General features: G+C 43.1%; 1 protein-coding gene across 3 annotated transcripts in view; it reads right to left on the reverse strand.

Moving 5' to 3' along the window:
- LOC308076259 (teneurin-3) overlaps window positions 1–17,253 on the reverse strand; it is a 129,995-nt gene that overhangs the window by 44,042 nt on the left and 68,700 nt on the right. For all 3 annotated transcript variants that reach the window (XM_080416468.1, XM_080416467.1, XM_080416466.1), the window contains 4 exons: window positions 14,793–14,912; window positions 6,033–6,294; window positions 4,932–5,199; window positions 3,365–3,508 (listed from right to left, as the gene is read on the reverse strand). In XM_080416468.1, the coding sequence (XP_080272594.1) occupies window positions 3,365–3,508; window positions 4,932–5,199; window positions 6,033–6,294; window positions 14,793–14,912 (794 nt within the window). The remainder of the gene's footprint in view (window positions 1–3,364; window positions 3,509–4,931; window positions 5,200–6,032; window positions 6,295–14,792; window positions 14,913–17,253) is intronic.

A 17,253-nucleotide genomic window follows, 5' to 3' on the forward strand; every position in this document is an offset into this window, starting at 1 on the left:
CCTAACCTGTTTCCTCTTTCCCTGTGGATTGTAGTCCAGGGCCTGTCTCGTGATGTTATTTGTGTCCTTCCTAAGGGTGTGGCCTATCCAGTTCCACTTTCTCCTTCTGATGGTAGTAGCTATACTGTCCTGGTTTGTGACAGTGGTGGAAAAGGTACTCACATTTTGTACTTAATGTAGAAATACTCTGTTACAAGTAAAAGTCTGGAATTAAACATTTACTTGAGTAAAAGTACAAAAGTATTGGTATCAAAATGTACTTCAAGTACCAAAAGTAGAAAGTACTTATTATGCAGAGGTTGTGGGTTTAAATCCACCGCGGTGCATCCGGCTTTGTCGATCGTCTATTCTATACGAACGCAATCCCCCCCGTGTTCGGGGGGGAGGGAAGCGGAGCGTTGTGAGTGTTGGGCAGGAGGAGTAGGACGAAGGCTCGCTCTACGTCCTCCCGGTGGGGGCTCCTCACTGTGTTCTCAACGTGCGTGGGGAGGAATCAATTGGCATAATGACTAAATTGGGGAGAAAAAGGGTATATAAAAAAATGACTATCCTGATACCGTCCCAATATGAAGGAATGCCCTAAGGTCTTTTAATTTGTTCTGTGATGCTATCATTATTATTTTTTATTTCTGAATGGTTTCCACACAGTTTTATCCCATTCATTGAATTTAGATCTCAATCTCATGAAGTCAGCAGGTGTATCAGGAGATCTCTGATGTGATCGGAGACTACCGGACATGTGGCTTTTAAACAACATAAAAAAGACACATCATGGCCTGGACCGCTGGCGTAGCGGTCCAGGCACCTAGGCTCAGTGTAGCCTGACAGCGTGTCGCGGGTTCGAGCCCCGATCCCGACGGCCTTTGCTGCATGTCATTCCCCATCTCTCTACCCATTTCCTGTCAGCCTATCAATAAAGCCAATAAAAAGCCCAAATATAAATCTAAAAAAAATAATAAAAGACACATCATCCCAACATGATGCTTCTGAGCTGAGGAGGACTTAACCAATTAAACCCTATATTATATACGTAGTTGACCGGGGTCCCCCAAGGGCCTATACTTCTACACCAAATGTCTTTGCTGAAAATTGCTGATCTACAAGCTCACAACATATTGCAATGCCACGCGTTGTGAGATTGTAAATTGGCTATTTTCACAGAATGTTTGCCCCAGAATAGGTTTCATGTGGTTAAGAAATAGAAGATGGTAACAGGTTGTACCTTTGAGTTTCTTCACAGATAAACCTACATGGAGATATCCATGCTGCACTGACCCACATGCTGGAACCATCTGTCTCTCTGTAAACCCCAAGAGGTCACTATTACTAGGGATACATTCAACAGTGTATTTCCACATAAACTCTTACACATCCCTCTTAACTGCCAGCGGAATCGGAGAGCTTCAATTTATCTCTGTACCTCAATGTATACTGCGATATAATACAATATCTCCACACCAACGTCATCAAGACTAATTCATTTCATTTTACTGTGATTATGATACTGACATCTTAAATACTTAGGCAGAACTACCGTACCAAGGTAATTGGTTTCTATAAAAATACTATGACAAATACCATTAAATCAAACTACCCGCCGAGACGTATTTAGTAGGAGGATTTGATCGGTATGTCACAAAATATTGGAAGTGGAACAGTAGTGTTAATCACTTATTTTGGGCATGTCATTATTTACTATAGGGGAAGAATTTCAAAAAATGTCAAAAATACTGAAAATAACCAATAACAAGCTCACAGCCCATTGCAACACAATGTAAGGCTCAAGTGGCTTGAGTGGTTAATCATTGAGAGAATGTTACACAAAAGCATTGTGTGAACAAATACATTACTGAGAGAGAGAATGAGTGAGGTGTCTGACCTCCATAAAGAAGGAAAGAAGGAATTTATGGTGGCTTAAGAAAACACTTCACTAACTGAGAGATCGGAAAGCAAGAATCCAGGCACTATTTCCAAACTGATGCTATTAGGCTGAATTAATTAAACATTAAAATGAATACAGCACAGAGCGGCAGTGGGCCGTGACCTCGGGCAAGGACACAAATCCTGTGTGACAACTGTAACAAATCAATCAATCATCTGTGACACAGACCGCAGGACAAACTGGGTTTAGTGTCACTTACAGCAAGCAGGGAAATGAGAAGCCCAATTCACTAACAATGCAACACGTTACACTACGCTAGAATAACAATACAGGCTAGCATTATGATACTCGAACAACAACACACCGTAGCATAATACACGCTAGCAGAGGACGCATTTCTCATCACATGCAGTGGTTCCCAACCTTTTTTCCTTGGAGACCCCCCTTTTTACATCTGACAAAAGCTGTGCCCCCCACATGTGCGCACACACTCTCTATAGTGAAATGGTCGAATAGTGCAAATAGACGATCTAGCCGAAAATAGCCGACTTACAAGCTCACTTTGATTGATTGATTGATTGAATACTTTATTTAGAAAAGACATGGAAACAGTACATGGAAGTACAATACAAGGTCCTCTAAACTGGATCACAACAACACGTCTGCTATTCTCCCTTTTGTTTGGGGAAAAAATTATCCCCCCCCCCAATCTTTGGCATCCCCCCGGACCGGAGGTTGGGAAACACTGACATACAGTACTCTGATGTCACTTCCTGCGCGTCATTCATTGTAGCACTTCTTTCTTAAGTTAAAGTTTTTGGCCAGTGTTACAGCGCTGTATCGATTCAATTCCTTGTCCCGTGTGTGTATTTATAGACTAACATCTACGGTCTTCTTGTCTGTCATTATGTCTTACACTGTCCCCTTGAGCAGTACACGAGATCCTGTTGTCCCTGTGTCATGTAAGTCAGTGTGTAACGCGATAACATCGTATGTGTCACCAGCCCTGAGGGCGTTGGCAGCGTTGTGTTTTACTCTGCAGCAAAGTGAGCGTGATTGATGCAGGGAGCAATTCACCAGGTCAACTATGTTAATGAAAGGGTTAAGTTGTCACTGCTCTCCTGCTCCGCATGAAACAAGGAGGCCAGTCTCTCTTCCTAAAACAGCTGAGCAGGGTGAAAGCGTTGTGAGCACCGGTCTACTGGCGTCTTTCACTCTTGATTTATTCCATCATTAAGGTGAATGATTGGCCTTTCACAGTTCTCCTCTATTATCTGCAGCAGAGATGACGAACCATATTTCATTTTGATTTGAGTATTTATTGCAGCGATTGCAGAGTAAAGACCACCTGTTCAAAATTCTAAAAAGGACCACCTGTCTCCGTCACACAGACACGTGCACGCAAACACACTTCAGTGTGTGCGCACACAAACACCAACAGTGAATACCAGTGCTCGCATGTGTGTCAGTTAAGTGTCTTACCGTTCTGAACATCCAGTATGTGGTGTTTGTCCAGCATCCATCCACCCATGTAGGAGGCATCCAGTTCGTAGCCCTGCAACACAGCGGTCCTCTTCTCCCACAACACCACGTCCAGACATGACTCATACTCGTAACCCACGGACACTGAAACAAAAACAACATAGCAACGCTGCAGTCACAACAAGCTCCTGTACTTAAAAACATCTGTTGTGCTTTGTTTCTGAGTGTTTGTGCGTTGGCTGTTCTAGAGAATGCACGCACATCTGAATAAAACAGGTGCTGTTGTACCTATTTAATTCTAACTGTTCACTCGATACATTTTACGTTGAAAGCATCTAAAACACGTGTGTGTATCCTATCTTTTCTCTGTTTGTGGGTCTTTGATAGTTCATCTTCATCATCTGTATCCTTTTATTACCCCTTTTCTAGATTGTATATGTAATTGATCCTTTCCTTTCAACATACCGTACTGTAGAGTATACGTACAGTAAGGTACATTCACTATTACTTGTTCAAACATTTTAGGACAGTTTCTTGGAGGATGACACATGCAGACAGACTAAATTCTACCCCCCCCCCCCCACACACACACACACACACACACACACACCTGAAATTATACAAAAAAGTAACAGGTTAAGTATTTTAACCCATTACAAATTACATGACCAGCTAACTAGTTAGATAGTAGGGTCAACCACAATGCCAGGACATGCTAATAAAAACATTACACGCATCCTGTGTAACTATTTGAAGTGTTGTCCTGCACAAAAGATGGTTAGGATGATCAATTACCATGCAACTACAAATATATTTTAGAAAAAGGTTTATTGACTTAATACCTGACTTGTTTCAGGTCAGTGCCTGTTAGGCAATATTTTATCTAGTCATAGTGCCCTTGATGAAATATTACACATGCAAAACACAACAGTCAGCAGAAGAACAGTGGCCTTCAGAAATGCAGCAGTCTGGGATTTCATGCTTTCACACCAGCTGCTAAATCTTTATTACACACGGAAACAAGAAACAATGCACAACTTTACGAACGGCATCAAGCTGCAACTGAGTTCACGTGCGGTTCATCGCCTGCAGGTAGAACAACAGGAACAGCTGCTGTCAACCGGTCTGATGTCTACATGGTGTCACAAAACGCAGCTGTCAATCATTAATAGAGTCTCTGATTACTTTGAGAGCAACACAGGGGAGGAAATTTATGTTTTTTTTTTGCAGGATAGGTTGGAAATATTTTATATTTACTTACGACCCATAAACATTGGTCCGACCCTGTATCCTCATGTTTGGGAAACACTGCTCTATACCAGTGGTTGTGCCACACACACGCACGCACGCACGCACGCACGCACGCACGCACGCACGCACGCACGCACGCACGCACGCACGCACGCACGCACGCACGCACGCACGCACGCACGCACGCACGCACGCACGCACGCACGCACGCACGCACGCACGCACACAGACGCACGCACGCACGCACGCACGCACGCACACACACACACACACGGATGGACACACACACACACACAGCAGCCAGCGTGAAACTCACCCACAGCCTCCGCCAGTCCGTACACCTTCTGGTCGTAGGCGTCTGTCTTGTCCCAGATGAAGGTGTAGGACAGATCTGGGAACGCTGGGAAGGTCTTCTGGAACTGCCGCCCCATGACGGCCACCATAAGATGGACCTTCATCAGGCCGAAGGGGAGGCGGTCCTGCGTGAGAAGAACCTTGAGGATGGGTCTGTAGCCCGCCGCCCTGGAACTCAGGTACACCAGGTTGAGGTCACTGCCTGGGATGGCTACCTGCTCATGAAGCACCTGACATCAAAGAGGATTGGATTATTTTGAGTCATTCGTGCTTTATTGGGACAGAACACAGCTTAACCACTTTCAACCTCGCTTCCCAATTTTCTGAACGTCATTATAGGTGACAATTTTCAAAATATTCCCAAATTGTGTAACAGTTGTCTATTTAAAGAATGACATGCAACTCAGGTCCACAACAGGGACGTAGCAATAAACAACGCACCATCCGGTAAGCCTCATACACACCTGTGACTTTTAATTAGCAGGCAACTGCACTATAAAGTGACACATGCACAGAGTGTGTGTGGAGAGAGTGAGAGACCAGGTGAAAGTCAGGGACGTGACACCTTTGATCCATCTGAACAGGATGATGATGGCATCATTCAGTACAATATAAATCTGTATCATGCTGTATGGGAAACGGGAGTTAACAAAATCATGCAGTCACATTAAGACAAGTATCAACTAGTAAAACAATACAGACAAACAGTAGGTTGCTACCCTTAAAATGAAATAAAAACCTAAGAATAGATAAGGCTTAAGTATATTCTCTCTCTCATATTAGTCTGATATGTCTCAGCTGTATCTCTCCGACCTGTGTCTCTGTCTCACCACCCGTGTCTCTCTGTCTCACCTTATCTCTCTGTCCCACCTGTCTCATCTGTCTCATCTGTCCTACATCTCTCTTTATCTCTATGTCTCACTGTGACTCTCTGTCTCACCTGTGTCTGTCTCACACTGTCCCCGTCTCATTTGTCCCTCTCTCTGTCTCACTTGTCTCTCTGTCTCACTGTGTCTCACTTGTCTCTCTGTCTCACTGTGTCTCACTTGTCTCTCTGTCTCACCTGTGTCTCAGGGATGATGGGGTTGTCCTCTGGGGAGGTGCGGTATAGTGTGGAGAGGGGCGTGGCCAGTATAAGCGTGCTGGGTCTGATGAGGCCGGTCAGGTAGCAGGCAGGTATGTCGTTCTCCTCTCTCTTCATGACCACGGTGTCCATCACATGGAAGACGTTCCAGGGAATCCACACCGTACGCTGCACCGCCGGGAACGGAGCACGCTCATAGTTCAGGGTCAGGGAGGCACCGCCATTGGCCAGAAGGTCAAACCTTTAAAACCAATTGATGTAAACCGGGAGATTTAGGAATTGAAAGCAGAAATACTTTTGTTTGTTTTTCAAGCTATTCACAATTTACTCCCAGTCTGCTTTCAAAATGTATTTCATTTCTATTCCCAAATCCATTATTAAAATACAGGGTCATGCAGCCAGTAATCTTCATCCCACCTTCTTTAAGACAACATTTTGCCAATTCTATATTAGATTCCAAGGACATCTTTGTTTACTGTGTAACATTAGAGACTGTATCAGTCTGAACTAATTCAAGGAGAAACAAAATAGTTTATTGGTACAATTAAGCAATGCAACATCATAATCATGCTGCACCATTATAATTATGCTTGTAAATATTAAAAAAATTCATTAAAAAGCTCAGTAATAATGTTTTTACTGAGCTATAAAATGTTTCTTTCTTTTGTTCTTTCATGCATTTGTTCGTATTACTTTTTTGTTAACTTTATGTTGAATGTTTCACATTAAGAGGGACACCTTTTTTCTTTTAGCCACTCCTGCACATTTCTCGAGTTATTGTTTTCACTTCCCAATTGCTATGTACTGTATGTTTTCTTTCCCCTTTTAATGAACTATAATGTATTTTTTATGTGCAATAAAATAAAATAAACGACGTCTGGCATTAAATGAAGCATAACTAGGCAAATTAGAATAAACAACTCATTGCATTGTAGAGTCTCTCCCAAATGTATAGGACAGTTGTTCAATGGAAGATGCCACTTTTACACGTCTCGATATTTGACTCCCTGCCCCGCCCATAATTATCACTGGCTGAATCCAATGTATGACTTTTGTTTAACCAGGCATGCTAGAGGGAGACAGCACAGTTAGTTCCTTTGGTGAACTAGTTTTAATTAGTATCACATGGTGGAGGGAGAAAGTTACTGGTTTGGAAATGAAGGGCGGTCTTTGAAGTGCTGCTCCATATATTCTACTGGCTTCACTGCCCAGGGGGTTGCAGCATATGTATGGTGTCATTACACAGTCCACACACATGCGCGCTCGCGCACACACACACACACAAAGTCACAGACAATCTTCTCCTTTCTTTCCCCTCCTTCATCTCTCCATTGCCCTCTCCTCCCAATCCTTCTCTCTCTTTCTCTCTGTCTCCCTCTTTTTTCTGTCTCCCTCTTTTTTTTTGCCACCATGTTGGACAGTAGAGAACAGCTCACAGCTGCACTGGAGGACAGACTTTGATGCTGCACACACACACCACACACACACACACACACACACACACACACACACACACACACACACACACACACACACACACACACACACACACACACACACACACACACACACACACACACACACACACACACACACACACACACACCCTGAGCTGCTCTGGTGGCTAACCAAGTGTGATTATCCCTCCTCTCCTCTATTTATCATGTTTCCTGTCAGAGGGTTGAATATCAGAAGAGAATCAGCTAATCCCTGGGCTATCTGCAGGACCCCACCCCTGATCTGTGTGTGTGTCTGTGTCTGTGTCTGTGTCTGTGTGTGTGTGTGTGTGTGTGTGTGTGTGTGTGTGTGTGTGTGTGTGTGTGTGTGTGTGTGTGTGTGTGTGAGAGAGGGAGAGAGCTCCATAACACAACAGCTGAATCATTCCTTGCCGTTCATAAGCCCCTGTTTTATTCATCTGCTGTCAACGTGTGTAAAACACATGAACAGATCTCTGAATATGAATGAAGGTCCTCCTCCAAATGTCACTAAACGGCCCTCCGTAAAAATCTAACTTTCCAAACCACTTGAGCTCTGCATACTATATACCACAGTAGCTCTATATACTCACAACGTGTCTCGATTGTAGATCTGGTATTTTAGATGTTCCTGACAATGTCGAATTTGTGTATTTTGGGGTTATTTCTTATTAATTATTATTTATTCATTTTCCACATGCCCAAAATATAGGGACACAAAGCTGAAAGTGACTAGGCGAGGTGAACTCTCCTCCCGCCCTCTAAACACATGTGGGATGTGCATTTATTTGCCTAGTGTGTGTTTGCATTGCGTTGCGTTGCGCTATGTATCCGGCCGTTGGGGCGGTAATAGCGGTAGAAGGTCAGGCAGTAATCCTGTGTTTTACACACACTGCGGGCTGATTGATTCAGCCCTCCCCGATTCAATGCATTTTAAACAGCCTCGTTCAAAATGGCCTCAACCGCTGTGACATTTGCATGAGGAATTGTTATAGGGCGGCGCAGAGCTGCTGCCGGGGCTTGAGAGAGACGGTCTTTTTACTGGATAAAAGCCATGACTTCTCTCTCAGAGCTGTACGCCGCCCTCTCATTTCTTTTACATTTCTCCGTCCCCTGCGGGGGCAGAGCAGAACGGATCATCATAAATAAACCCAGTGACAGGGACAGAGAGGTCCTGTCTAACGACCGGACCACCTACCACCACAGACAGCTCATGTTTATTCTGATGAGACATGTTTGTGTTTATCGACAGTGAGAGATAGGGAAATATTTACAATTACAATTTTGGCATTTAGCAGATGCTCTTTTCCAGAGCGAATTACAAAGTGTGAGATCGGAGTGGATGGCAAGAACCCTAGTCAACAAACGACAGGTTAAATGGTTATGTACTGTACTGTACGTAGAAAGCAAAGAAAAAATATATTTTGTGCTTCAGAGAAGCTAAGATACCAGGAAAACAACACATCTACAGTAGCATCTGTCTAAACAGCAAGATATCTAAAAAACATTTTTAACCTTTGTGGTCAAGCCAACAGTATGTCTATTTAAAAAAGTAACATAATAATAATGTGAGCAAGTAATCAACATACATCTGCATAGTATAACTAGCATCTATCAAAAAATGGGCAACAAGAAGTAATACTGTATCAGTGGTGGAAGAAATACTCTGATTGTTTACTTAGTGTAAGTAAAAGTAGCAATACCACAATATAAAAATACTCAAATGTTTTTGAAAATAGATGATCTAAATAGTGCTTAAGTGGTTAATGTATGTTTTGTAATAATAATCTAAATCTGGGGCACCGGTGACCTATTGGTTAAGGCGTGTACCATATAGGCTTTGATGCAGCCTGACAGCGAGTCCCGGGTTCGATTTCCAGTCCTGACGGACCTTTGCTGCGTGTTGCTCCCGTCATCACCCGTTTCCTGTCAATCTATACTGTACTATCAATAAAGTCAGAAAAGCCCCAAAATATCTAAAAAATAAATAAATAATTAGGATCTAAATCTGCAAGGACAATATTTGCCTTTGAGGTGTAATGGAGTAGAAATTTAAAGTGTAAAAAAAAAAGTACGGTACTTGAGAAAATGCACTCAGTTACTCTCCACCACTGAAAATGGATAGGGTTACGGAGGCCCATGCAGCGGATAGAAAAACCAGCTGAGAAAGGAAGCATTGCGGGTGTGCTCATGCAGTAGTACAAATAACGCAGTGTAAGACACTGGACCGCTGCCTTCAGGTGTCCACAGACACCGATTTTGGCTGACCCAGATGAAATTTTCCGTGTTATGGGCAAAATCATTTGTCGTGAAATAGTTTGCTGTCTTGGGTCGTTCAGTGTGACAGGGTGAAGGATGTCTGACCGCGAGCCGTATCCGTGGAGTATTAGGCCCCAATTAAGTTCCGGCAGCGTCTGAGATTTCGGGGGCAACAGGAGCACGGTATTGCTTGTTGTTTCCGTTCCAGAAAACCGTCTTTACAGTTCCCTGGTTGCACTTGTTCAGCGTCAAACGGGCTCGGTACGTGTGTGGTGGCTGTTGTAGGATGCCAAATTGTTGTTCAACCAGTCGCACAGTATGACAGTGGAAACAACATCCAATCAGACAGTCTGGCAGAGCTGATCACATCACAGTTTGACATAATGAATATAAGAGTTAAGTTTGTGTACTTTACTTGAGTAGGCCTATTTGTAGTTTTGGACACTAATGAATTTCACTCCACTGCATTTCAAGGTACTTTTGAAGGGAAAAGGTGCATTATGAAAAAAACCTTTAAGCCCTATTTCAAATGGTGAAAATGAGAAGTAATCTACAAGCTCACAACAAGCCTCAATGCGACATATTTTTTGAAAATATCTGGACCATCTCAGAAATGTCTAAATTTGTATACAGCAATATATTGATATTAACACTGAAGTATTTTCATAAGCAAGTACTTTAACTCAAGTACAAATTTGACATAGCAACTTTTACTTGTAGTTATATTTGACCAGGAGTATCTATACTCAAGTACTGGGGTTGAGTACTTAAATTGGTAAACGGCTTGACCCGTCGCAGTTTCAGAACCAACACAATGGGTTACTTGCGTGTATATAAGTGACCCAGTCGAGTACAGTATATGTGCCTGAACTAGCTGCAAGCGACCCATCATCTATTTAAAATAATTTTCCTGTAGCCCTTAGCCCCAACGCGCAAGACCTAGATCACAATGAAGCCCAGAAAGGGGCAGGGCCAGAACGGCAAACAGATCAGAGTAGACACAGACTTCATTATAACCCAGCCAGCAGGTGTGTTGGAGACGATCCAGTGTGAAGCGTCCAGAACCAAAACAATAATCAACAGCAGAACTGTTCAATCCAGCACCTACAGTACGTATAATCCACAACATTTTATCCAACCTTCTCCAACCTATGAGTGATCCTATGACTTCCGGAGAAGAGTATACCCGGAAATAACGTGATCACAACAAACCCAGCCGATCTAATGTTAAATGATTTAGAAGAAAACAAAATGTCTCTGCTTGTTTTTGTCGAGAACAAGCTATATTCAACAGCCAATAACTAAAGAACGGAGGGTTGAGGGTTTTCTGCGATGGAAACAAAGACACTCCTCCGTCTTTTGCGACACTCTGTGTGTCGATCGTCCTGGAGCAAAATATTCTGTGGCTCTTGAAAGGTTAGTAAATGCTCAAAAACGCTGGCAAGGGCTGATTTATTTACTCCGGCAGTCAATGAGTTAATGGGTTAAAAACGCTAAATCATAAGAAATGGAAGGCTGTTGTTAACTGAATAGGGAACTGAATGTATAGCGTCTTGTGTCTCATTTCCATAGACACGCGTACACAGCTGACGCCAGGACAAAAATGAGGAATGAACTAAATCAAAAGATGAATGTGCAGACGCCCGTGTGGAGTTCGGTGATGAAAGCTCTCTCTAACTGATCGTGACTGTATAGCAAATGAAGCTTCCATCTGTGCTATCACTGCTGACCGTAAAGGGACTGTACACATTCTATAGTGTACATACACAAACATATCATTTTCTTCAGCGCTGATAAGGTGCACTGCTAACATTGCTGCAATGCACTTTCACTGTTGAGAAAACCACATCATGTACATTCTAACAGTATGTCGTCGCTGCCTGTCGGGCAGAAACCTTGTATGTCTATGTTTCAAGATTTTATGTTTTTCGGTAAATGAATTCCCTATTTTCTCGTATGACAGTGTTGCACAAAAGTAGTGAAAATAGCCAATCTAAAAGCTCACAACCCGTCACGATGGAACGCATTGAGAGCTATTAGATCTTCTATTTTTGCTGTTTTGAAGAGAAAAAAAATGTTTTTCTTTAAATGTTTGCCTATAATATTTAAGTAATGAAAAGTATTAAAGGACGACTTCACCCATTTTCAACCTATCTTCATATAATTGGTCCTCACTAATGCTCATGATAAAATGGTAAAAAAAAAATCTACTCGATCTGTGTCTCAGAGGAGGACTGTGGACAGTTCAGAGTCCCGTCTACCAGTGACATCATCAATGGGGAATCCAAGCTAATAGAAACTGCAGGCTTTCTATTCCTGGAAAGTTGCAATGCAATAATAGAAGCCATTGTTCTCGTGTTAATACAAATATAAATAAAAAATTTGAAATCTTGTTGGAAAAAAAAATCATGCCTAACGATGATGTCACTGGTAGACGGGTTTCTGGACTACACAGTCCTCCTATGAGACACAGACCGAGTAGAAAAAAATTGTACCATTTTATCATGAGTATTAGTGAGGACCAATTATATGAAGATAGGTTTGAAAATGGGTGAAGTCGTCCTTAAACAAGAGCTTGTGACTAAATAACTACGGACCAATTCATTTGTGTCCTCTGCAGAGGACAACAGTTCTGTAGTTATTTCTTCCAGACTATTCATGTTATCATGATAATTTAGTACAGTACATGGTTGTTTCAATGATGTCATATCACTGGGGATGGGACCATGTGACCTTAAACTTCCTGGTTCAACAAAAGGCCCTGCCATTTCCACTGGGGATTATGATTTACATTTTGTCCCCTTTAAACAACCAATTTACGTGATTTATATCCGAACATAATTGAGTTGACCTTGGACTGAAAGCATTGACATCTTGTACAATTACTGCTGCAGTATAATGTGCACCAAATCTCCAAGAGTGATTATTATATTCTATTGCTCTTATTGTGTATGGAGTTTTGCCTACTTGCTTGCATTGAGATAGCTTTAACACATTTGTTTTTGTTTCTTGTTCTTTTCTCCTTCTTAAAAAAGAAAGAAAGAAGAAGAAAGCATTATGTATTTAACCAGGAAGCATTATTGAGACACAAATTCTATTTTACAGGGGATACCTGGCAAGACAGCAGCAACAATAAAAATAACAGCACATCAACCATTTAACACACCATTTAGTAAAGCTTATATTCAAATTTACAAAATAAAGTTCTGTAACAAAGAATCATACTAAACTAGAAAAAGTGCTCCTCGGAGCACAGGTCTCCGCCAGGTCAGGTAGGTTATTGTGGGGCAGCAATGTTCGGAATTCGCCAATCAGAATGGAATATGAAACATTGGATGGAACCATCTTGATCACTGACTATAGAGATAATGTGTACCGATTTGCACGATGTTTGGACAACATTTGTAGGAGTAATATAAAAGAGAAAAGTGTTGCAAAAATCGTCCTCCTGGTGGCGCTACAATAGGGCAATGGTAAAAGGGGGGCATTTGTTGTGTGTCTCGCAATCGGACGCTGTGTTCATGATTTGTGGCATCTTGTTCAAAACGTGCCACTCCTGCAAACTTTAGATGTCAATGTTAGCCAATCAGGATGGAATATGGAAAATTAAACAGATCCATCTTGATCACATGACTATAGAGATCATGTGTACCAATTTGCGTGAAATTCGGATAAATTCTGAAGGCTTAATATCAATTCATGGCGCCACCAGGAGGCCGACTTATGTAAAACACATAAGTCGGCCTCCTGGTGGCGCTATGAAAGGTAAATGTGAAAAATGCCGGGCAGATGTTTTTCCTTGGTCTCTAGGGAGTGTGCGTGCAAAGTTTCATGCAGATCGGTGCAGTTATAGTGAAAAAGGCAAATCGGCCCTTTATAGCGCCACCATGAGGCTGATTTGAAAATGTTCAAGTGGCATTTCTTCCTCGGCCTAGTGGGAATGTGCATGTGAAATCTCACGGAAATCGCAAGCTGCGTTCATGATTTGAGGCATTTTGTTGAAAACGGACCAATCCTGCAAACTTTGGAAGCCAACCTTATCCAATCAGGATAGAATATGGAAAATTGGACAGATCCGTGTTGATCACGTGACTATAGAGATACTGTGTACTGTTTTGCGTGATGTTTGGATAAAATCTGTAGGAGTAAGGTCAAAGAATTGGTTTTGCAAAAAGCGGCCTCCTGGTGGCGCTATAACAGGCCCATGTGAAAAATTTGGGGCAGAGGTTCTGCTCTGGCATCCAGGGAATGTGTGTGCACAGTTTCGCTGCGATCAAGCCAACGGTGTCAGAGATTAGCTGTACAGAGAATGACAGAATGACACACGGACGGACGGACACACACACACACACGGACACACGGACGGACGGACAGGGGGTAAAACATACTCTCGCCATGCCTTTCGGCCTGGCGGAGACAACAAGTAACCCATTCAACACAAATAAGAGGTGTTTTCCCCCAGCCAGTAAGTACTCTGGGTACTTTGATCAACAGTTTTTTAGTATTTTCTTTCTTTCTTCGGTTCTACCCAATTTACTCACTGCCAATTCCCCCATGTGTATTGTATATAGTCCGTCACTGCCAACCCTCAACCTAGGTTTTCCCAGGTCAGGAGCCATTTGTGGGTTGCGGGCCCATTTTTATGGATCACAAGTAATTTCCCCCTTTTTTTAAATGATTATTTCAAAAATATTATCAAATATTTAATGATTGATTATCATTTTGTTTTAAAGAAATAAAAAATCTAACATCTTTCAAGATAATTCATTAGTATCATTGGTAACACCTGTGAAAGAAGTAAGGAAGGGGCCCAAAGTGTTTGTTAGAGCGCCCGGCCAAGCCAAAGGCACCACGGAGGAACTGAAGCGCAGTCTCCAAGTTGGTGGGCAGAAACTTTTCGCCTGTGCCACCCAGATGCCCACTGTGGGTAATTTGAGAAGTAGGCACTTAGTGGATTCTGCTGCCGTCTGCTAAAAAAACCTCCCACATGGGGACGGGTACTTACATGCCGTCCTGTCGTGTGACGGTGTGGCCATACTCTGGGTAGTGCAGGAAGGTCACGTTGACTCCGATCAGAGGTGTTCCGTCTCCCGTCAGGACCTGACCTCGGATGATGGATGCCAGGCTGTGTTCAGAACAAAAACAAGACGGTAAACAAACAAGTGATGCCAGTCACATCCTCACTGCCAAGAGCAGGCAACTCTTATGGGCTGTACGTGTCCCCAGAAAGAGTTTTTTTTTAGCTAGCAGCACCTTTCTGCTATGCATTTGTATTGTAAAGACACGCTGGAGCGCTGCTCTTCCCAGTGCCCAAGCATCACGCAGATGGGACCAGACGTTCGAGCACAGCAGCGGTTGATAGGTTTGAACGTTGCGGGCATCAATAATCGCTGTGTGTGAGCGCTCTGGACAGGATATCCAAAGCGCTCCACTGCAAAAAAGAAACCGCTTTCTGTAGACACGGCCCTTTAATCTCCCTGCCACGAAGCATGTTGATTTACTAACAGTTACAGCAACACACGCACAGTTCACATACAGTGTACAGACTGTACACACACGCGGACACACACAAGGAAACAGGTTCACAGACACACTTAACGTCAGTGGTTGTTTATTCATGCAACAGCCACCTGGCGTGTTCCTCTCCTCTCCGCTTCCTCTAGACCCTCTAAGAGCCTATAAGTCTTCCAAATGAGGGCTCTCGAGAGTCGAGATGCTGACTTAGATTTAACAGTTTACCTACAAGCATTACAGCGTCGTCATGCCATGTGGGTCGCAGCAGCGACACAAATTACTCCACGCATCCATCTTCTTAAGCCCTGGTTGTACACAGATAGTGTCTTTATGTGTGGGCAGCTCCCGGAACCAGGCAGCGGTTACCAAAAAGGAGCCGTTTTAGAAGAGTGACACATCCCTGTATCTGTGCATAATCTTATAACTATATTTAATTACTCTTAAGCTGTGTAAGCATATCGTACAATCCTACTATCCTACTGTAAAATCCTATCCCCATTGGTATGCCAGCAGTAAGGAAGCCGATTCTTCACTAAATTTAAGCTGTTTCTTAGCATTTCTGTGAACTCTCACTCAATTAAGACTGCTGTGGGTGGGGGAAGTGACTCACAGGAGCAAGTCTGGGATTAATTGATCGATAGGTGTTTCCAATTGTCTAATTGTTCTCTCCTTTTTATAGTAGCATTTTGTACCTGGGCTCAGGGCTATACAAACAACACTAGGAGAGAACGCCCACAGAGAACTGGGAAAGTTAAAGACCTAAGGAAATGAGAAATATGTTTTTCACACTTTTAGAGCATACCAATGGTCCTAATGAGGACATACTGGGCTATACGTACTGTAGCTTATATAGACTTGGTGCAACAATGCGTGGTCAATAAAGCGCAATAAAGCACAGAAGCTTTAATTACGGTCTCTTCAGTTGTGTCGGCAACAACCTAAGCATGCTCCAGCGACATAATGACCAGTTGGTGGCCGGGGAGTTTCATACAATTGCATGGCCATTCTCATGCATTTTTCTCCTCAGTTGGGTTGGCAGGAATATCGATCTGGAATTGACTTAAGCTGTTTATTTATATTTCCAGATTTTTTTGCCATGGGCTGTGGGATCTGTAGTGGCAGTTGTGGTCCCAATTCTCAAGTCTATAGTTTGGGTGTGCACATCCGTGGGCATGGACTAGTACTGTAATATGTCTTTCTGACACCATGTGCTCTCCTTTATCACGATACAGCAGGCCCAAGTACAGTATGTCACTGTTGAAGAACAACTGCCATCTGCTTGTTAGAACATCATGTTTTGTATCCATTGCTATTCATAACCTGTCTTGCCTACTTCCATGTCAGTCACGACTCATATCTTACGATCACGTAATGTGGCATGTGCAAATGTATAATATTCTCTGTGTTTGCTCATTAAACTTAAGAACATGTTGTGTGACACTGCCTTGGTGTCATCTTGTTCTCAGAGCTTGTGCTTGCAGGGGGTTAATTAATTAAATCGAGTGACCTGTCACCACCTCTCTGACTAGAGGAGAACGATCAAGATCACAACAGAGGATTCTAAATTTGATGCCTGACACTTACAGCAAGGCACGCTGCACGTACGTCATTGGCGCGCATGAAGTGTCGCCTCTAGCACCAGCGTTGAGCTGCCGTGCACTGCCGTGCGCTGCGGGGAGAACACCATTGAGAACACAGACAGTGCGGGACATTTGTTGTGTCCTCAGTATTCCAGGCAGAGATGTCCACGAGTCTCTGAGCTCGAGTCCGAGTCAAGTCTCAAGTCTTTGAGGCTCGAGTCGAGTCAAGTCTCAAGTCTTTGAGGGTTGAGTCGAGTCGAGTCCGAGTCAAGTCTCGGGTCTTTGAGGCTCGAGTCGAGTCGAGTCTCAAGTCTTTGAGGGTTGAGTCGAGTCGAGTCCGAGTCAAGTCTTTGAGGGTCGAGTCCGAGTCAA

This window comes from Gymnoscopelus braueri, assembly GCF_963280865.1.
Source record: "Gymnoscopelus braueri genome assembly, chromosome: 20".
NCBI lineage: Eukaryota > Metazoa > Chordata > Actinopteri > Myctophiformes > Myctophidae > Gymnoscopelus > Gymnoscopelus braueri.